Genomic DNA, 22811 nt, shown 5'->3' with positions numbered 1-22811 from the left:
TGGAAAATAACAGGATATGAAAAAGACTCAAAATCATCTCCTGGTTGGGGAGAAAAAGGAGGGTTTTTACTGCACTCTCAGGCTGATACCTCATTACTGGGAGGTGGCTAGCTGGGCAGCAGGGCGATGCAGCTGGCTGGCAAGAGGAGTGCTGCTGCTGCGTGTGACTCTTAACACCCCCAGAGACCCACGTCCACACCCAACCACGTATCTGTTGTTCAGGAAAGGCATATACACAGCACCTCTCTTAATAACTGTAGGTAATGAAATAATTACCCAAGGCAAAGGAATTCATAAATTGTCTCAGAAGTTGTGGACGATTTGACAGTGATGTTTAAATTGACTGGATTTTGATTTATATTTTCAACTGGAAAAGAACTCTAACCTGGTGTTTGATATGGACTTGGCTATAAGATCTAAGTTAGATTGGTACTTTACAGATTTCTGACCAAGTAAAACTGCCTGTGCAAGATTAAGCTGATTCAGCTAGCTAAAGGATTTTAGCTTATGTTTAATTTAAACACGTCAGGAGCGAGCAAATCTCCTGGCCTTCTAGGGTGTTGTGTCAGCCGGCTGTATCCGTTACACTGGGAAATACCGAACAGGGCTTCAGGGTTTTTGATTACTTGCAATTGATTCTGTTGCTCTAAATTCCCTGTGTACTCTTGACAGATAATTTCACATCCGTTTTTTATTCTGTTTTCCTTTCCTCTTGAGAAGAAAGAGTGATAGTATTTCTTTAATCTTGAAGATCATGTCAAATGTATTGATTTTAAGGAGTTTTTTTTTTTAATTTTTCTTCCTCTTAACTCCTATTAATTTACTTGTGGGGCACCTTGCCTTTCTGGGAATGGTATGTGTGTTCAGGCAGGTACATAAAATATAAACCTCAGTTCCCAGCTTTTGCTGACAAATGAGCAGCTAATCAACTAATTAAAGTGTTGTGGACAGCATCTGTCTTCTTGATGGCCTCAAGTTCTGCATAACGTTGGAAGAACAATAGGTTGCTCGGGAGTCTGGGTTTAGAGACATAAATGTTGACATATTTCTATTTAATGATGATCTGTCTGGGTTGTTGTTTAGTCATAGTGGCAAATGTAGAATGCTTCCAGCAGATAAAATTTGGAAAAGGATTCATACTATCAAATGACTCTTTTTTGGAGATGTGTATACAATTATCACAGTTAAAAGAGAGAGTTCTGATTAGTTTCAAGCTGTTTCCCATCTGTTTCTGTCTTCTGGCATGACATATAATTGCTTTATTTCTTACAGATTTTTAGGGGATTTTTAGAGGGGAAAATTAATTTTGCTCCTACGTACAAATATGATCTGTTTTCGGATGATTATGACACCAGTGAAAAATGTCGCACACCAGCATGGACAGATCGTATTCTTTGGAGAAGAAGGAAATGGCCTTTTGACCGATCAGGTTTGAGTGCTTCCTTAAGCTGTTTTAAAGATTCTTTTAACTGGCTTATGGGATCTATTTAGTGACATTCACAGTGCCAGTGATTTTGAGCTTCTGTCCCAGACAGAAAGCTTATAACAGTCTTTGATAAATAGAAGCAACACTGAACAGGAGGTTCAAGAATCAGACAGCAATTACTGACGTTTCACTAGTTCAAAAGAAACCTTTTTTTCTATACAATGCTTGGTTTTGGCTTACTTTCTTTTTTTTACTCTTTTTACAAATGATTTTTTTCTTTTAACATGTTCCTACAATCATTGTGTCTTTCCCATTTTGTTTTCTCTAATACTGAATGTAGCTGAAGACCTGGATCTTCTGAATGCTAGTTTTCACGATGACAGTAAGGTCCCTTATACGTGGAATCCTGGTACATTGTTGCACTACGGAAGAGCGGAGCTGAAAACGTCTGATCATAGGTTTCAATTTTTTTTATACAGTCCTTCCTCATCATTGAGGATTTAACATTAATGCTTTTTATATTTTGTTCCTCAGATATTCTTGCTTACAGGTTTTTCTTAATTTGTTTTTCAAGGCCTGTGGTGGCATTGATTGACATTGACATATTTGAAATCGAAGCAGAAGAGAGACAGAAAGTTTATAAGGCGGTGATCGCAATGCAAGGACCACCTGATGGCACAGTAATGGTCTCCATCAGAAGTTCTTCAGGAGAGGAAAGCTATTTTGATGATAACTTGATTGATGATCTTCTTCAAAAATTTGCAAGCTACGGTGAAGTTATACTCATAAGGTTAAAAAAGACTTTTTATTATTAATCTCTGTTCCTCTTCATTGTTCCCTCCCATCTATTTCTTAATTGAAGTGACTTTCTTAGTGGGTGTTTCAGTTCTGCTCTGCTTCATTTTTAACATTGTTTTCAAGTCTAATTTTAATGTTGAACAATTACAGTTGAAGATGCATTTTATGTACCTACATGTGTTTCAGTTTTCAGGCTTTTCCCATGTTTTCTTTATTTTTGAGAGATTATTATACTTTGTCAGAAATCAGACTTAAATCTATTAGTTGTATGATTTTTGTACAGATTTGTATTCTAAAGTTAGTTCAGTAGTTTTAAATGATCTGAAGTCAAGAGGATCCCTGTGAATGTTGTGTTTTCACAAAGCTGTTAATGGAATAAAAAGTGGTGTGTGCTTTTTGTTGTTGTTTTCAGAAAGCTAAGAGCATAGTCCAAAGCACATAGTTAGATCTAATGTGGAACACCTAATACTGATATATAACTTGTAGCTACTCAATTAATATTGAATGTGTAACTGTAGCTGCAAAATTTTTGAGAGGACAGTGATTTCTGTGTGCTGTTTGCCTAGTTCTTTTGCCTTTTTTTTTCCCAAGGATGCATTCAGTTAAAGCTTATTAGCTATTTTTTATGTATACTAATGAACTTAAAAAACCTTTCCATCAAGCGAATCATTGAAAATATTTTAAGATAAGAAGATTCAAAGAATAGGAGGTAGGATAAAGTATTTTAATTATCATTTGCAAACTACTTATCAATGGACTTTGCAGGTTTGTGGCAGACAAGATGTGGGTAACCTTTTTGGAAGGAAGCTCTGCTTTGAATGTCCTGAATTTGAATGGTACTGAGGTAATGTAAAAATTACTGAACTTCTGAATAGCAAGGGAAGATCCAAATTTTTAAACCATACTTTGTTTTGATTTTTACAAGGTTTTTGTGTTCCGTACTAGACTGTTGCATTTAGTCTTTTTTTCCTGCTTTTGATAGCCTCATAGCCTTTATGTTCTCTTTCAAAAACCAGCTGAAGGAAGTACCAAAATAAATTTATTTTTAGGAGAGAGACTGGTAAGAGAAATGAAGATTCCAAGTTGAGGGGGATCTTCATCAAATAAAGGATTATTTTAATTATAAGGCATAGTTTTTAACTTGAGTTTGTAGTATGATCTAACTAGTTCATCACTTTTGTAGCCTGATACTATTAAGAGTTCATGATTCCTGTATTGAAATTTTCACGTTTCTAAGTGATTGCAACTCTGCCATTGATTTCTGTAGGGCCAGTATTTCATCTGTTAAAAAAAAAAATAAAAAAAAATCAGTTTTCATACTCAACTTTTTACTTGAGCTATAGACCTGTTAAGACTTAGATTCTGTAAGGTGATATTTGCAGATGGATCCTCGTACCTGTTGAGAGTTTCACTGGCAGTCCATGCATGATAGGGGCTCAGTGTCATGTGTCAGCCTGCAGAATGAAGGCCTGCTGTTTTATCAGTCTCTAATAATAACTTATTAATGTAGTTCATAGGCAAGTCTGTTTTCCTTTACAAAGAGTAGCATCTGTGTCAGAACAAAGAAACCAGAAACTTTATTAACTGGAAAGAAAAATCTTGTTAGACAAGTTGTCTGTTTTTCTTTAGAAAGTTATAAAGTAGTTGCAGTTAATGGTTTAAACTACATAAATATACCTGATTACCAAAATGAAGTGACCATAATTATTTTCTATGACGAGTCACTGTCATTGTTTGGTTCCATAAATTCTAATAACCTTACTTGTGATGTTTTCAGTAATTTTAATTTTTTGCTTTATTAATCTAGAATGCTGAATTACAATTTTGCTATTTTTAACAATTTGTTTTGTGCATCCCTTTTTGACTATTCAGCTACTAGGAAGGACTATAAACATAAGCTTGAAAAATCCAGACTGGATCAGAAGTTTGGAAGATGAAATGAATCTAGAGAAGATGAATGTTGGGCTGCCTTCATCAACAAGCTCCACTTTGCTTTGTGAAGATGCTGAGGTTACTGCAGACTATGATATGGAAGGTTTGTTGAAAAAAAATGTTAAAGTGATATTTTTGAAATGCTTATAGTTCTAATTAATCTGGTTAATATATATACTGATAGTACAATTTAAAAAGCATGTGCCTTGCTGAAACAGGTAAATTGAAAATCTGGTAATTTGCAACAATATCTTGACAACTTTTTGAGCTGTGTCAGCTTTGTTGTCAGTTTGCACTGTATGCCTAGGCTTTACTAATTTGCTCACATTTTGCTAATTGCACGTTTTACCAATTTGCTCATCATTTTCGTCTTGTTCTGTGATGTCTCAAAGGTCACTTCGTTCAGGCAGCTTTTACTATTTATGGAGACACTATAAGCAGGATATCTGCAGCCCAGAAAGCCAACAGTATCCTGGGCTGCATCAAAAGAAGCACTGGGGGAGGTGATTCTCCCCCTCTGCTCTGCTCTTATGAGACCACGCCTGGAGCACCATGTTCTGCTCTGGGACCCCCAGCACAAGAAGGGCATGGACCTGTTAGAACGAATCCATAGGAGGGCCACAGGGATGACCAAAGGGCTGGAGCACCTCTCCTGTGAAGACAGGCGGAGGGAGCTGGGGTTGTTCAGAAGAGGAGGCTCCAGGGAGACCTTACAGCAGCCTTCCAGTACCTAAAGGGGGCCTGCAGGAATGCTGGGGAGGGACTCTTTGTCAGGGAGTGCAGGGATAGGACAAGGAGTAATGGTTTTAAACTAAAAAAGGTAGAGTAAGATTAGATATTAAGAGGAAATTCTTCGCTCAGAGGATGACGAGGCACTGGCACAGGCTGCCCAGAGAAGCTGTGGATGCCCCATCCCTGGAGGTGTTCACAGCCAGGCTGGATGGGGCCTTGGGCAACCTGGTCTGGTGGGAGGTGTCCCTGCCCATGGCAGCGGGGGTGGAATTCGGTGACCTTTAAGGTCTTTTCCAACCCAAACCATTGTGTGATTCTATATACAAGTTTCAGAGTACAAAACAGTTACTTTTTTGGCCAATACATGTAATACCATGGAAGCTTATTAGTCCTATCCCCAAAAAAACACCTGATGAACCTTTGAGGGGCAGGAAAATATCAGTTGGATGAAGAAGGCTTCATCCTCTGTAGCTCCTTGCAACAGGGTGATCTTCAGCATTCAGTTGCTTTTTTTTTTCCATTTTCCTGTTTTGTGTTTGTCACTGCTTTTTTAATTGAATCCCTGAGCTGCTAAGTGTCACCATTGCAGCAATTGCACCTCTGCTTTTCTTCATGTTTCTAATCTATGTATTTTGTCACAGTTCTTGCAGTAAATGTATGCCAAGGGCACAGCTGTGCTACGTCAAAACTAGGCCCTTGATCACAGAAAGTCAACCCCCTAGGTTGAGGGACTTTGTTCAATATTGCTCAAAGGTAGTTCTAGAGGATAGAAGTAAGAGCTATTTAATGAAAGCAGACTCCCAGCATCTATTGAAGACACAATTGGTAAACACAATTGAAAACACAATTCTAATTCTTAGGAGGCCCTTAAGCTTCTTGTCAGATATTTTGAAAAGTGGATCAAGTTGTGTAGTAAAGACAGTCTTCAACTTGAGTGAAGATAAAGAAAATGCTAAGCCTCTCAAGGTAGTCCTAAAATGAATTTATTTCCTTGATATGTAATTATTCGTTATCACAGGGATCTGCAAACATCCTGGGAGTATAATTTTTTTTTTTCATTTGAGTGGAACAGTTAAGGAAAAAATACAGCAACATCTTCTGATGGAACAGCCTCTCTGGATATTCATCATGTGGCTGTATGCCACACTTGTATTTCAAGAAATGTTTTGCCATAGCTAAAAGTCTGCTAAAGAGGATGTCTTCAAAAACCCTGATAGACTGAGATACTGTTCTAGACATAAGGTCAAGGGAAATTTTTTAATGTACGCAAGGTTTCTAGATAATGTTATGCCTTCGTTTCATGGGATCTGAAGAAATATCATGAATCGATAACATCAATAGACATCTCCTGATGTATTGTACTGACTGTAGTTTACCAAAGAATTTTTAAATCACTGTGTGGGAGTAAGCCTATGTGTTTTATCACAGCAGTTGAATATGAATTTTGAGTAATGGAATTGGATTTATATGCAGCTTGTTTTATTTGTTCATTAGTGTCTCATTTCAAGAATATCTGGGGGAAGAAAGCAGGAGGGTTTGTAGGCAGACCTGCAAAGCTTAAGTCGTGCATATATTTTCGTTGTCTTTTTGTGTTTTGTTGTTTATTTGTGGGTAGTTTTTTTTTAATCTTCTTAGTATTGCTCAAGTCCTGTGGCTTGGCCTCTGTGTTCAGAAAATAAATTTCTCCGAGAGGTCTGATTCGTTCTACTTGCTATGTTACAATGTATTCTTCTTACATCCTTAGCAAGTAAAACATCTATTTTTCTAACAATAGCTTAAAAACAAATATAAACCAAAACAACAACAAATCTTCCACACCTTAACCGGTGACACTTCTTCTGTGTATTCCATTTTCTTTTGTATTTTATAGGGTGCTGGGTTTTTCTTCTGTTATTATTTTCTTGAACAGATGTACTTGCTAGATGTAGTCATTATGTCCATGTTGATTTCTATTGTTGTCTTAAGATTGAGTAGCTCATTTGCTCTGGATTTCTATCCAAGCTTCTTAGTAGCAAACATACTGCAAAAGTTTCAAGAAAAGAGGTGGCAGCTCTTCTTTTTTCTAGGATAACTGGAAAGAGTAGACTAAGTTTTTTTGAATGGGTATTTCATAAAGGAAGGTATGTTTTGATAAGGGTACAGGTATGGGAAACCTATATGAAATGTTACATTTGCTTTTCATCGTCACATGACACTTCATCTCTTTCTAATTCCTGTAGAAAGTAGAACTTTGAAGGTTCAGAGGCCTGTATTATTGGTTAAATTTTTATTAATAATCCCGTGGGAAACAGTATGATTCCCTTAAAATATGACCTCAAATCCTACAAGAGTCTGAAATCTTGTGCATTTGGAGTGTTTCAGCTGATTTGAATACATCTACATTCCTTGTATGTAAATTTATTATGTAAGAATCATACTTGGGTTATTGTGAAAATTCCTTGAATTTAAGGACTTTTTGCAGAAAATCCCATACCCAGAATCAGTTTGTAATTTTCCCACTTTTTAAAATAACTATAGCTCCCTTTATTTTACATGCTTTTTCTTTTTCGGGCGTGGTTGTTATCTAGGTGACATCGACGACTATAGTGCTGAAGTAGAAGAAATCCTTCCTCAGCATCTACAGCCAACGTCAAGCTCTGGTCTTGGAACCTCCCCAAGCTCTTCACCACGTTCCAGTCCCTGTCAGTCCCCTACACTGTCAGATGGACCTGCACTGCCAGTGAGACCAAGCCGAGCACCTACAAAAACTCCAGGACCACCCATTTCCACACACAGTGCGTATTACCTTGCTTGACTTCCTCTATTACTGTATGGCCTGGCAGTGGAATGGCCCACTGGCAGAATACTAGCTTATAGAGTATTTTTAATAGTGCTTTTAGATTAATAAAAGAAGGAATAAGTATTTTTGTCATTATGCATTTTACACAGAACTTTACCAAGGCTGCCTTGGGTAAATCAACTCTCATTCTTTCATCAGCATATGCTTTTTAAGCATATGAGACAAAAATCCTGGTTTAGAAAATCAGCTTGTTTTCACCATTGGTTTAATCCTCATTCTCCTTCTCTGAAAAATCTCCATTCTACTTCTGCATCATCATGTTTCCAGCGTTGGGGACTGACCAGCCGAGCCTGTCTGTGAAAATAATTTGCTATTAGAAAAGCTTTACTGTGATTAGACTGTGCAAGTGGTTAATTTTTGCTTTGTTTTTTGTCATGTTCTCCAGGTGAAAGTCAGCTTGGTACCCAGCAGAAAGAGTCTTCTCAGACCTTGGAGCCTAAGCGTCCTCCACCACCTCGCCCTGTTGCTCCTCCCGCACGTCCTGCTCCGCCACAGAGGCCACCTCCACCATCAGGTAATGCGGTGACACGTATCAGGAGGTCAGGAACATTTTGTTTCAGCTCTGTGAGATAAGCTTTGAAGTCCCAGACCCAAACTGCATATTGTTGATTTGGGGTTCAATGCAACCTACCACAGTTTTTCACTAAAATGTTTAGTTGAAACCATTTAGTAGCAAAATTATGATGTTGAAATAACATCATTTTTCAGCACCATTTAAATATTATTTTCTTTGCCTAATGAATAAGTTTTATAATGTTTATAAACTTATTTTCACAGCTTAAAAATGTGGGCTTCCCACAGCAGTGTTTATCAACACTTTTGCTTTTGTATGGCATCTTCATTTTTTATATAAAAGACAAATAATCTTGTGCATTCATTGATTTCTATTCCTTTAGTTTTGACATTAGTATATACGCATGTTATCATGTCTGAGTTTTTAATGTAGAGTTCATCTGGATCATCTGAAAATATAAACAATTGAGTGTTAAGAGAAACTGGATGTTCAGAAGCATATGGGCAGCATAGGAACTAACAAACTGACCCTTGTCATTTTTAACTTTCTCTCATTCTTTTTCTTCCCTCTTACTGTACTGATATTTTTCATTATTGCTGCATTCATTTCTTAAATACTGTAAGGCGGTAGGAGTCCTGCGCCTGCTAGAAAAGAAGTTGGAGGTAATGATTTTAATTGTTTTCAGATATGTCTATGTAGCAAAAATTCTGTGGTGGTCTCTTGTGATGATACTTAATATAATGATGTCCAAAGACAGAAATTATGTTGACATTTATGAATAAATATTTCTCCAGAAGTTGATACGCTATACATTAAGATTGTTCCAGGTTTTTATTACTTTGTCCTGGTCACGATATACCCTATATTGTAACTAACTTTTCCATGAAAGCTGTCTTGTTTTCAGTTGCGAAAAGCATAGACTTTTTTCCTAACTGTCCATGATATGGAGCACTGTGAAATGGATTGTGATTTTAGCTACTTGGAGTGATTATCCATTTATTCTTCGCGTTGATACTACTGCTGAAGTCTGGCCTAATTTCCCCTGGATGATCACCAGTTAGCAAAAAGCTGCAAATCACTGAGCTGTGCGCTGACATCTAGATAGTTTATTTTCTATTTCCAAGTCTCTGAAATGTGCTCCGAAGCCCATCCTAGAGATATGAAATATGCTTTATAGTTCTTGGAACTAGAATGTAATTTAGCAACACAAATTTAGTAAAGGAATTTATGCAGTTACTTTAAAGGCACTTGAGAGCTACAAGGTTTTACAAAATAACAAAATCCTTAAATAATTCTCCCCTAATTCTTTTTTTATTATTTATTTGATAATTCTGAGGGCCTTAAACTCTTTGGGCTAGCTTTATTTTTTTCTAACTTGATCTGGTTTTGCATGTTATAACAATTCACCCATTCTCAGAAGTGCTTCTTGAAACTAATTTTGTCCCTTTTTGTCACATGATTCACAGTTGAGCTGTCCTGCTTGGACTTATGTCAGCTCATTAATACATAAGATGGAGTGAGTCTCGAATACTGTCTTAATGACTTGTCAGACATTGGCACTCAGTAGAAACATTTATTTGAGAAAACAATTCCAAACTTTTCAGCAGTCCCAGAAAAATATGTAATCTATTTTACAGAGTATATAAATGTAGCTTACTCTGATGTGGGGCCAGAGATGTGCATAGCTCTTAGGTACAATTGAGTGGAGGAGGTCATTATGCCAAAGGTGTGATACTTCAAATTAGTTAAAATGCTTAAGCTTTAGAATATAGTCAGTGTATAGATAATGCATGACATGTGAGATTTATTAGACTACTTCAGTCCTATATAGTTTTCTGCACATTGACACAATCCTGTTTGCCTAGTTTCAGTCTCAATTGTATAAACACTAGCCTTTCTTTTTTGCTCTTTCCCAACATAGCTTTGAATAAAGAGATATAACTTGCATAAAACTTGTTTTTTATGCAATTTTTTAAGTGTAGTATATTTTCTCATAATTCTGACCCAAAGCTCATCCTACTTCATTTGCTTTTGCTTCATTTTCCACTTATGGAGTATACTTATAAGGCATAATGCTTTGCTTTTCAGCAGTACCTGAGCTCAGCTCTGAGCAAATTAGCACAAGACTCGAAGCAGTGTAAATGTCATAATGTCTGGGTAAATGACATTGTTTCTCTTATCTAGAATACCAGCTCTTGTACTATGAAAGTACTATGAAAAATAACCCTGTGTACTGTGCATGTGTATGAAACATTTGTTTTAGACTTCTGTAGTACAAGCAAAATGACAATGATCGTATCTTTGAAATGTACTACATTTTAAATGTTATTCCCTCTCCCCCAACCATGTGTTCTAATGTTTTATTCTGAGAGCTTCACTCCCTTCAGTGCCCATAGTATTTCTTCTCATGGCTCAATATTATTTCAATAAGTGAGTAAGATTTGGGCATCTAAGTGTTTTTTTTTAGAGATTGGTCGTATTTTACATTTAATCAATTCAGAATTCAAGGAATAATGGAAACAAGGCTATGTGCTAATTTTAGTGGTGTGCAAAATATTTTGCCTGCTAATGTATAAGATTTCCTTTGAGGATTTTATACACTCAGTTGATTATAGTTCAAAATTAAGATGTTATACTGCATCATAGAGTAAATTCTTACAGAATATTAAGAAATGATAAAGGCTATTGTCAATTACCCAAAGTTTTCTTTTTTTAAAAAAAAATTTGTTTTGCTTTTTTCCCTTTAACAATAGTATTCACATTTTTCCTGTTTCATGTAGGAAAGGCTGATAGTTGTTTTTATCATTGGTTTAAATTCTGAAAATGAGGTTAAGACTGAGAGAATGCACAGTATTTTCAGTATATGCAACAATTTGGGTAAAGTGTTAATTTTCACTGTGATTATCCTCTAGATAAATATTTTAAACCTAGAAAATGCAGTAGTAAAACTGGTATTAAAAGAAATGCAAGGTTGCCAAGCTACAAAAATAAATGCGCCCAAGCAGCAAGTACTTGTTAGTGTACGTTGATAGTTACATTGAAATTTAGATCAGAATTAAAGTTGAGTACATTAGAACATGGCAGTCATTTTGAAAAAGCTAATTTTTATTGTTTAAAAAGAAAAATATGGTGAAACAATTCTTCCTCTTGTGCTGAAGAATGAATATTCAGTAACGAAGGAAACAAAAGGCCTTAATGCTAAAACAGTTAATGCATTGTTCAGACATTAGGAAATGGCCTAGATTTCTCTCATATATACATATGCACACATATACATATAGAATCATAGAGTGGTTTGGGTTGGAAGGGACCTTAAAGACGATCCAGTTCCAACCCCCTGCCATGGGCAGGGACACCTCCCACCAGACCAGGTTGCCCAAAGCCCCATCCAGCCTGGCCTTGAGCACCTCCAGGGATGGGGCATCCACACCTCTGGGCAGCCTGGGCCAGTGTCTCACCACCCTCACCATGAGGAACTTCTTCTTTATATCTAATCTAAATCTTCCCTTTTTAGTTTAAAGCCATTACTCCTTGTCCTGTCAGTGCGCTCCCTGACAAAGAGTCCCTCCCCAGCTTTCCTATAGGCCCCCTTCGGGTACTGGCAGGCCCTGGAGCCTTCTCTTCTCCAGGCTGAACAACCCCAATTCCCTCAGCCTGTCTTCACAGGAGAGGTGCTCCAGCCCCTTGATCCATCCTTGGGTTCTCCTCTGGACTCGTTCTAATATGTCAGTGTCCTTCTTGTGCTGGGGTCCCGGAACTGAATGCAGAGCTTCAGGTGGGGTCTCAGAAGAGCAGAGCAGAGGGGACAATCACCTCCCTCACCCTGCTGGCCACGCTGCTTCTGATGCAGGCCAGGGTACGATTGGCTTTCTGGGCTGCAAACACAAGTTTCCAGCTCACAATGTTTTTCATCAACCAGCACCCTGAAGTCTTTCTCCTCTGGGCTGCTCTGAATCCGTTCTCCGCCCAGCCTGTATTTGTGCTTGGGACTGCCCTGATCCAGGCACAGGGCCTGTGTGCATATTATGTATGTATATACACGTGCACACACACAGACACTTAAATTCAAGAGAGGCTGGAGTTTACCTTCCATTAAGCTAATGTGTAAATGTAACCTTTGCAAAACATGCAGTTCTGTCTAAAAGATGTCAGGGCATAAGTTACAGATTTGTTTCCATGTAAATCCAACCCCTTTCCTTAAAACATTATTGTAAAACAAGTATGTGGTGTCTGTGCCTGCAAAACTGTTTCAAACTGCAGTTAGAAATTTTAAGCTATATACAGACTATGGTGACAGTAAAAAATTATATCCAAAAATTTGTTTCAAGTTGAGGTGTACATTTTTTCCCTGTCCTTAACATGAAAAGCTTCTTACAATGCCAGTTGTGATAGCATTATCACAACATGATAACTTTGCTTTGTCACCATTGAAGAGCGTTATTAGTGAGTGAAATTTGGGGTATTTGACCTATATACCCTTTCTCACCCATATAACGAATATTTTAAAATTTTGCTAACCCTTTTAAAATCCTCATGCACAGAAGTCTTCTTTTGTATGGTGCATCAACATGAGAACATGTCTATGTGCTTATGGTCAAAGATACTCTCTCCATTCCCTTCCTTGAAAGGAGTTGACTTGATTAATCATCTTGCAGAAAACAGGATTTGCTTAAAAAAATCACCCTGAAAATATGTATTCAAAGTACGGGCTGAGGCGAGCTTTGGGAGGGGAAAGTGCAGAAGGTCTGTGAAATGAACAGGCTAGTTCCCTGCTCCTAGAGAGGTTTTACTGTGTCCATTTCCATGTAATGAGATGAACAGTTAGGTTCAGAAGGGCATCCTCTGAGAATGCTCTCTACCTCCTTTTTATTTCTCCAGTTAGCAGGTAGGCTTCTAACAGCCTGTGGGTTACTACTTTTTCTTCTTCCCCAGTGCTCCTCTGGGTTGCATGGGAGGAGGGCAGAGCTAATACCTGAAAATGACATGTTCTGAGAGTGCTCTCCTTCTGTGTCCCCTGCTTATGTTCTCTGTTCATCCCTCCTCAGTGCTGTTTCTCTCAGAACTTCACTGTCAGTGGAAATCTAAGGTTAATTGGCAGAGCCTGGAACTCACCCAGAATACATAACATATACCACTGTCGAACATCTTGAAACCAGATGTTCAGCAAAACCAGAGATTCGACATGTCACATACCAGCCTCTACTCTTCCCACTCTAACACCTCCACCCGTAACTGCCAAAACTCACAGCACTCTTTCCAGATCATAGAGAGCTCCTGAGCAGATACCACACATTGGCACATGATGAGAAAGCATGGGGCTGTGTCATTGCTAAGGCAAAAGTTGCTTTTAAGGTAGGCTTCTTGAACACTAGCTCCTTCCCGTCACCTATACTAAAGCCATTCCAGAGTTGCCAGATGTTACTGTTACATACTCCTATACGCACGCCTTAAGGATTCCTCCTTGCATACCATCTGGTGTTATCTATGTCCTGCCATGTTTTTACCATACAAGTTTATGGACCCTATATATGCTTGATCGTATTACAGAATCAAAATTATTCAGCATGATTACGCATGATTGAAAATCTTCTTTCTCTGTCTGAACTGTAACATCTATTGCAGATATTCTCTGCACCGGTCGATACAGGTTTCCCGAGTAGAGTGCTGCTTTTAGATAACTTGATACAATTCTGTAGGATACAATGCATTATGTAAAATTAGAAACTTACTCCATAAACTTGTTTATTCAAATACACTCTTGTCAGAAACATATAGTATTCTCCTGAATTACAGGAAGCAGACGTAATGTTGTAGGGTATAAATGATGTACATATATTTTCAAGTGCTGGAGTACATGCTCTGACTTAGAAGAGTTTCAAGACTGACATTTAATATCATTCTGAATTTACAAAAGTTTGTGGAGAGTGTATACTTAAGAAATTAAATGATCTTTCAGATGTAATGCAAAATGTTTCCAATCATGATCTTGTTGATTTATAATTCCTGTCGGTCTGTTTTCCCCATGCTGCTCCAAACAGTTATCTCCTACAAGTACCTACAATCTAGCTAGGCCATTTTTAAGTTACGTAGACCTGTCTTGTGGCAGTGTCCTTTCTGTTTTTGCTTTCTCAATCTACTGCTTTTCTTATGCAATGTACAGCTTCTCTTCTTTCTCTGAAAAGGTCTTGGAGCTCCTCCCAGTCCTGGGGTAGCTAAGAGAGAAGTAGAAGGTAACATAACAATTCTTGTATTCTAGAAACAGATTTCTATGTTAATACCTGAGTGATATTGTCCTTGTGACACTGAAGGCAGTTTCATTAAGGAATTTATTGTATAGGATCTTTTTTTATTATTTAACATAGTTTTCAGAAAGGCAAGGTGCTTTCTGATGGTGTGAATTATTATAGAAGGCATTCTTCATTTACAAAAAATGATGTGGAGACATAGACTGGAGTAATCAAGAAGAATACTTTCAAGGCTGACTCTCAGAGGAAGATGTAACTGATTGCTAGAGTAAATGCTATACCTGTAGCTAAATCAGGAATCTAGATAGCCTAATTTTTCATAAAGAGCTACATACTCATATGTTCTGAGGGGAGAAATTTATATTCAAATAATTTACCCTATAATTTAATATTTTATCTCTTTTTAAAGAGCATAAAGTATGTATTTTGATTCTAATGCCTAAATGCATGTGACATATATTTATGGGAAGCATCTTTCTTGCATTATTCTAGTTGGACTACGTATGTATTGGTTCTGAATGGGTCCTGTTTTAGCTTTGCCAGGAGAGTTTTGTTTTTCTTCCCTTTGCAGCAAAAATAGGTATGGCAATGAAAGTCCAAATCTAGTCACAATCAGAATGCAGTCCTGTATGCTATAATTCATTTTGGCTATGTTGCTGGTTCCTTTTGCTGTATTGGCAAAATCTCTGTGTATAGCATAGTTCAGGTTGGAGGGGACCTCTAGTGGTCATCTAGTCCAATTCCCTGCTCAAAGTAGGTAGGGTAAACTAGAGCCAGGTTCTTCTGGGTACGAGTTGCATCTACTGAGAACTGGACCCAGAAATCCATTCTAACTGGTTCTAAGAAAGCAGCATTGTCTCCCAACTGGAAGCTGATTTGATAAACTAAGTGTCTTATGTACCACAGAGTATTCCTTCCAGTTACTGTAACTGACATGGTGATTTTACCTTCCTGGGAAATAGGCAACAGAAACACAAGCCAGAATCCTAAACCTCTTTGCCTGTTAGAAATTGTGCATTTGCCTGAGGTAAAGGTAACTTTTTCATATCTTGCACTTCACAACTTGAATGTCACATACAAAGTTGTCATGAGCATCAGCATGTAAATGTTGAGGTTGGTGCTGTAATATATTTATCCCATAAACAAAGAGAATAAGTTCAGGAACTTGGTGTAGAACCTGTAGATTGCTGAGTCATGTATAATTATGGATGTACTCTTCTGATCGCATGATTTGTTGAATCAGCATGTTACATAAGTTCTCTTTGTTTTAAAGACTGCTGTTAAAACATCTACAGAATATACGACAAAGGAAACAACTTTCTCTAGCAAGGTTCAGAACACAGGGTACCTGTGCAAGTGGGCATCTTTAGCTTGCAACAAATAGGAGGTGATTTGACTTAAATTATAATTAGAAGGGTTGAATTACTTCTCATGTGCTGTGGGGTAAGAGTACTAGTGTAACAGTTTAGCTGATGAATAGACTCTAATCTGTAACAACTTGAAAAATAAAAAATTCACTAATGTCTCTTACTCCCATTTCCATTAGTGATAATGTACCATTACTGTATAATACCTGTTTATAACTTATCTAACAAAGATAATCTATTTTTTTTCCATGCTTCAAAGCACAAAAAAGTCCTGGAACACAAAGAAAAGATAACTTAGGTAATACAGACACATGCTTTGTACTAATTATAATACAGAAATAAGTTGAATTTGAAACATATTCTAAGTAAGCAATCTCTAATATCTGTTTCAGTTCGTAGCCAGCCTCCACCTTCAACTGGATTTTCAAGTGCAGGAGCTGCTGGATATGCTGCTACTCGACCGGTAGGCATTTTATCTTAAAATAATTTTCCTTCTAAATTTCTACAGTTTATTATGCTGGTGTGTTTTTTTAAGTTATAACAGATGTAAGGTCTGAGGAAGATCTCGTAAGATATGCTTTCAAGCCTTAGCTTGACCCTCTTTTGGATTTTCAAGCTGATGCGACATTGTTTCTTTCTCTCAGGTTGTTTTTTGGGTAGCATTTCCTTTCACAGCTTTCAGGACCAGGGACAGTAACCACCATGTGCTCTGCTTCCCCCAAAGTGGTCCTGGGGAATATTTTAGGCTTTGTTTCTGTTGGTTGGTTTGGTTTTGATGTATAATCTTCAGTTTGCATTTTGGAATTTAATCCGACAGTCCTTCTGCCTACTTTCTAAGTATACATAGAAAGCCCAGTGACATGCATCTTGGCAATGAAAGGGAAGTCAGATATTTCAGAGGTTATGTGGTTTAAAACATGAGATAGTTGTTAAATGGATTCAGCCAAGCATAATGAATCAGATATTATACAAAGCCTTTCAAGTACTGTACGTACATCTAATGAAAGTAACAACAAGGATGATGTTTGCATATTTTAAAATCATATTTACATAGAGAATTGTCTGATGAGATTTGCTCTGAAAACCATTTCAAGAACATGCATTGTTATCCACTTTTTGTGGGAATATACCATGTGCACAATTCTAGAGGAAACAAATCTTAAGTTATTTTGTCTCATGATAATTTTTTTTCTGAAATCTAGTGGGTTTTATTGTAACACTTTACATTCAGATTTCAAGTGTTCATAATTCATTCAGTGTCAATTATAATCTGCATTAGTTTCTAATTTCTCTTTAAATACTGATGAAGGTCCTTTTGTTTTAAGAGAGCAATTCAATTCCCAGCATATAAGCCCATATTCCAAAAAGTTTGGGAAGACTCCAGCCTTGAGTTGATGCAGAATGTACGTTTCAGTAATCCTGTTTGCTGGGGAGCAGAAGTACCTTCTTTACAATTAGCAAACAGTTTCGGATTAAAGATCTAACCATAGTCTCTTATGCACCTTTACATACTTTTGGTATATAAAATTGGCTGTAGCTTCTGTTTGCAAATGGCAGGCTGCCAATTATAGCCTAGAAAGTAGACAGTATCTATGGTCTGCGTTGACAGTGGGTTATCAGTATATACTTATTAGGTCCCAAAATAAAATGCTTTTGTTTTGTTGCTAAAAACATTTTACAGACTTAAATAAAGTTGAGTTACTAATTCTGGCAAAATAGTAAATATTGTAAATGTTGTTGCACTGGTAAATGTTGTGTAAAGAGGAAGATTGTTGTAAAAATCCTTTGCTTTGACTTGAGCACTCATAGTATTTTGAGAATATATTCTTTGCTTGTATATATGCATAAAAAATTTGCTCTACAACTATTATCACAGAAGTTAATTTTCACAGAGTCATTATATTATCCTGAGTGAATTAGCAGTAAATGACTACAAATCTGAAATAGAATTTAAAATAATTTCTTTCTACCCATTATCATGTCAGACTGTTCCACCTCGAGCTGGAGTTATTAGTGTACCACAAAGCCATGTCCGTCCCTCTGGTGGAAGACCAGCACCTGAACCTCAAACCAAACCAGCTGAACCACCAAGGGGTAAGTTTTATTTCTTCTGTAGTACGTTTATATATGTATTTATATATATATATATATATATATACATTTATACACACACACACACACATATATATGTTTAAAAAGCTAAATCTAAGTGTCACTATTGTGGTACTGTCTCTGGTTCAAATGCATTGCTATTAACAGCATATGTCTTCATTTTTCACTACAAATGAAGGTTCTCAGGCATAATAACATCCGACAGCTTCTGTTAGTGCTGATGGTCAACCACTACTGTAAACCCTTGCAGATAATAGGCAGCAGTCAGAGGAAATGTAGGCCCACAGATTTCATTCCATTAAGAGAAACTCTTTTATCAGATTGCTGTGTTCTGGTCTAGGCTTATCAGTCTCTTCCATTAGATGTGTTGATCACTGGATCATTCTCTGCAGTGATTGCTCCATAATCGTATTATTTGGAATAGGATTTATATTTGACTCTAAAAAGCCACTTCCTAAATTGAAATATAAAGGTTTTTTTCCCTATGTATTAACATCAAAATATTAATTTTATAATCCAAAAGTATATTTAAATTCAACTGAAGTATGTTTAAGAATGGTGTGGTTTCTGGCTCTGTTTTCTATCTATAGTGACATTGTAATATTTTTTTTACTGGAGATATACTGGGCTCTTGATGACTTCCAGTCTGCTTGCCATGAACGCTTGCTCTTGCAGCTCTTCTGCAGTTCTCTCTGGTGCTTCCACATCCCTGCATTCTCATTCATGCCATTCTTAAGATTTCTAAAATAATTCTTAACAGCGAACAATGCTGCAAATCTACTTGCAGGCTCACCGTTGCTTCCTGAACCACTCAAGCCTCAGGCTGCTCCTGCCCAGCCCGTCCCTCAGCCACCGCCTGTGCTAAGGATGCAGGAGCCGCTGATACCAGTGGCATCACACCCGTCTCAGACAAGTGCCCCACAAAGTCTGGAACCACCCCCACAACCGCCTCCTCGTAGCCGATCATCTCACAGTTTGCCTTCTGAATCTGCTCCTTCACAGCAGCAAGTAAGTTTGAAACAAAACATAGCCCAAAAAAAACCCAAAAAACAACCTAGTATATATGTCTTTCGTTATGTATATTAACACAGCTTGTGCTGCATGTTGTAAATTTGTGAGAAACTCCCAAAGCAAAAAAGCAAACAAAAATAAAGGTCAAAAGATCGGATCCAAAGATCATCAAGTTCTGATTGGATATTCTTAACTGATTTTGTATTGTCTGTGAATAACTAATATCTTGCATACTAAACATTTAACTTAAGATTTCTTATGACAGACGTATGAACAACGTTTTCTTACAATTATGTTGTCATTTAGCAGTTGTATATGGAAAAATACACAATCTAAAATGTAAGTTTATAAGGACACATGCATAATGCTGTTTCCTGTTTATTAAAGTGTGAGCTTTATTGATCTCATGATATGGTGCTTTATGTAGATGATAATTCATTGCAGGATGAGGATATTGATAGATAATAGAAATACACTTATCTTCCCCGTTCCCCATTCTCAATTAAAATACCAAAATAATTTGAAATTTCAGTACAGTAACTTTGGTATTGTGTTCTGTAGGACCATTGAGAGTGTTACTTTCAAAAACCAAAACCTTTTTCTAAGAAAAGTCATGGTTTCTTACCACTTTAAAAATAAAATTAAAAAATGCAGAAGTAGGTTTTCCAGTGCTGATTACATACGCATAAGGCTAAACTTCTTCACTAGAGGCCAGTGGTGTTAATCTCTACAGTCCCAGGTGCTAGCCCATATTATTCACTACGTGAATAAAGATGCATATTCCTTGAAGTGGATAGATTTGTGCTTTCTTAATTCCAAGAGTGAACTTGTTGTTTTCTCTGGTGGTGTGTTGTTGTTGTTTGTTTTTTAACATACTCAGCTGTGGACAGTGATGACTATGTAAGCTTTATTTACACCAGTATCTTAGATTTTACCTTATCTCTATATCTGAAGTCCACTTTCAAAAAGCTGGTAGGTAATATCTCTTTTGTACAACAGTGAAGCAGCCTCAGTGAGTTGATGATTTTGAAGTCTAATGGGAAATTTTTTAATACTCTTTTTTTTTTCTGCTAAACCTCTCTCTTTGCCTGTTAACTTTTTTCATCTTGGAAACTTCAACCAAAAAAAAAAAAAGGAGGATATTGTTGAATATACAGGTAGAATATCAAGACTTTAGAGTTTGTTAGAAAGTATAAAGTTTTGCCAATAGAAAATACATATCTAGGCAGAAGGTACTCAAGAACGTGCCAATTTTCTGAATAGAAATGGATTGCATTTTGTTGCTTTTGAAAGCCCTCACACCTTCTAAATGTAGTTCTACCACTGATGGCTTTGTGAAAGCAAGCTGTTCTTTCAAAATTATTATGAAAATTATATTTATCTGTGTGTATACACAGCAAGCAAAAGTATGCTCAGAAACACTATAAACGGGTTTTTGAGCTGGCTAATGCTGTGGCTATACTGTTTTGTTACAGTGAAAGCAGATAGTTTAAAACTAGTTCAAGTAGCTGTAATTTTCTCTGCAATCACGTTTCTTTGATTAACACTGGCTGTGCAATCATAAGGAGGGCCCACCTTGCGTTTCATTTACTGTCTCCAGCTTATTTTTTAAAATTTTCTTTCCCATTTTTTAAGAGTTTAGTTAAATGATGTTTCTTTCATTTCTTGATTCCTTTTCTCAGAAAACTTCATATTTACAAATGGTAATTTAAACACAAAGGCTTTTGAGAGGTAGTGCGATTCCAATCCCATCCTTTGATTCAAAGCTTGACTGTGATATTTAAGAACATAAGTTTCTCTTTATAAAAATAATTGCTTGTATACAGAGTGAATATTTGGGACTTCATAGATTACCACACAACATATTAAAAAGGTAAAGTAGTTGTTATAAATAGAATTTATTTATTGCAAATTAAAGAATTTTTGGCTTTTGATAGAATGGAAAGTCGTTATAATTTTTCAGGTTAAACTATTATTATAGATGGGTGAGATCGTATCAACACAGTTCCCAGAAGGAATATTAAGGGATAGTTAGACCACCCATAGGCAAATACTTACAAACAGTTTTCACAAACAAGCACAAGTTGGATGCACAATGAATATAACACTAGAACTGGCTTGAGCTGTTTTTTTTGACTCTTAACGATAAAGCTTATAAATTTTACAACAAAATACAACAGGAATTTAAAACTTATTATAGTGCTGTGTAATAAATATTTTTATTTCATGTTTGTATCTCCTAAAATGCTTTTTTTTGTTAAAAACAAAGTATTTTTAACGTAAGGTTGGTTTGTTACTTGGATTTTCTTCCTAATTTTCTTTCCTTTGATGTCTGTTTCTCTTTCACAAGCAGGAGCAACCATCAGGGTAACAGGTATCTATTTACCGATCTTGTATGTGGTCTCCATCTATTCAAGCAGAAAAGATGTATGAATCTTGTTTTCATACATCTACAGTCTCATCCACATTAAAATCACCTGCCCATGTTAATGGATTGATTGTCATACCATAGTTTGCTATTCCCTTTCATAATGCAATAAAAATTGATAGTGTTAACTGTATTTACTAGTGCCATAGCAAATATTTTGCTTTACCGTCGTTTATGGAACAATTAGAAACCTTATGTATGTTGTTTAGTCACCACTGAATCTGCTGGTCTCAATCTGCTTGGAAAAAACAAGTAGGTGTTGGACTTAGCATTTCTCTTTAATACAAATGAATCCTGATGCAATTGCAATCTTGACGTTTTTTTCAAAATAAAACACATTTTACATTTCTCAAAGAGTAGAGAACTATTACCCAAAGTAATATACACTGTTTGTTACAATTAAAAAGTCGTCATATTTTGGACAATTTAAAAGCACTTGTTTCCAGAATTATTCAGACCAAATTTTGCTTACAATAAAGAGCAATTGGGATTCATAGTTTCTTTGGCATTTTGTACTTTTTGATTACTTGGTTAATAAGCATAGAACTTAATCAACTTGTGCCAAGCTGCATTTGTTTTACGTTCAGTCTACAGTTCAAATATTTACATTTCTCCCCTCAGTTCCTTGATATCTTTGTTTTAATAGTATTTCTGAAGTGTTTCTGAAACACTTACTATATACTTAGAAGATGAACTATTCTATTTATGGTTTGGTAATGATAGGCTTCATCTATTTTAGAAACCCTGACTTAGGAGTATCAGGGTGCCTGTAACTAGCATTGTTCTGATAAAAACACCAGAGCAAATGCAGTGTCGCCAGAGTACTTTGTTTCTCCTGTCAACCAATTAAAGATGCAACTGCAATTTAAACAATAAAATAAAAATGCTGTGGTGGATATATTGGAAAAAACTTATAATATTTTTATTTTTCCTGAGAGTCTCTAAAGTATGCTATTTTCGAATAGCTCCTTGGTAAGTGGATGTGTGGAGACATGCTTCAGACTATGGACAATAAATGCAATAAAAACAACAAGACTGAGGTTAGGCTATTATAATATTGTACTTTAGTTGATAATTTTAGCTAGCATCCTACTTCAACAAACCATTAGTTATTAATTTTCATGCTAAAGGTATAAATGTTTGGGTATTTTAAAACAATGCGTTAAAATGACAAAGTTGTTTGTGAAATTTGAATTCTCAGAAACTTAATTGCTTTGCTTTTGCTTAGTAAGGTGGAACTCCAAACTTTGTTCTGTCAGTGTCATGACTTGAACAAACTGTAGATAATCTACCTTTTCTGGACAGTTGTAACAAGGTATAAAAGTTACATTGTTGTTTGAAGAAATTTATAAGACCAGGAATATTTTGGTTTTAAGAAGTTGCATGGACAAAACTGGCTTTTCCATT

General features: G+C 36.4%; 1 protein-coding gene across 22 annotated transcripts in view; it reads left to right on the top strand.

The window, feature by feature from the left end:
- Positions 1-22811, top strand: part of SYNJ1 (synaptojanin 1) — a 64835-nt gene that overhangs the window by 38271 nt on the left and 3753 nt on the right. For 7 of the 22 annotated variants that reach the window (XM_080556614.1, XM_080556616.1, XM_080556608.1 and 4 more), the window contains 13 exons: positions 1273-1429; positions 1767-1884; positions 2001-2216; positions 2990-3068; positions 4097-4259; positions 7456-7662; positions 8113-8241; positions 8865-8903; positions 14424-14471; positions 16113-16151; positions 16246-16316; positions 17839-17947; positions 18753-18973. In XM_080556614.1, coding sequence (XP_080412740.1) covers positions 1273-1429; positions 1767-1884; positions 2001-2216; positions 2990-3068; positions 4097-4259; positions 7456-7662; positions 8113-8241; positions 8865-8903; positions 14424-14471; positions 16113-16151; positions 16246-16316; positions 17839-17947; positions 18753-18973 — 1596 coding nt within the window. Of the gene's footprint in view, positions 1-1272; positions 1430-1766; positions 1885-2000; positions 2217-2989; positions 3069-4096; positions 4260-7455; positions 7663-8112; positions 8242-8864; positions 8904-14423; positions 14472-16112; positions 16152-16245; positions 16317-17838; positions 17948-18752; positions 18974-21326; positions 21351-22811 lie in introns of all 22 variants that reach the window. The other 15 variants (XM_080556604.1, XM_080556605.1, XM_080556603.1 and 12 more) reach the window with 10 other exon arrangements.

The sequence above is a fragment of the Anser brachyrhynchus genome (genome assembly GCF_964034855.1).
Source record: "Anser brachyrhynchus genome assembly, chromosome: 1".
Taxonomy (NCBI): Eukaryota; Metazoa; Chordata; class Aves; order Anseriformes; family Anatidae; genus Anser; species Anser brachyrhynchus.
The sequence above is the reverse complement of the archived record's forward strand: the minus strand, read 5'-3'. Positions and strand labels throughout refer to the sequence as shown.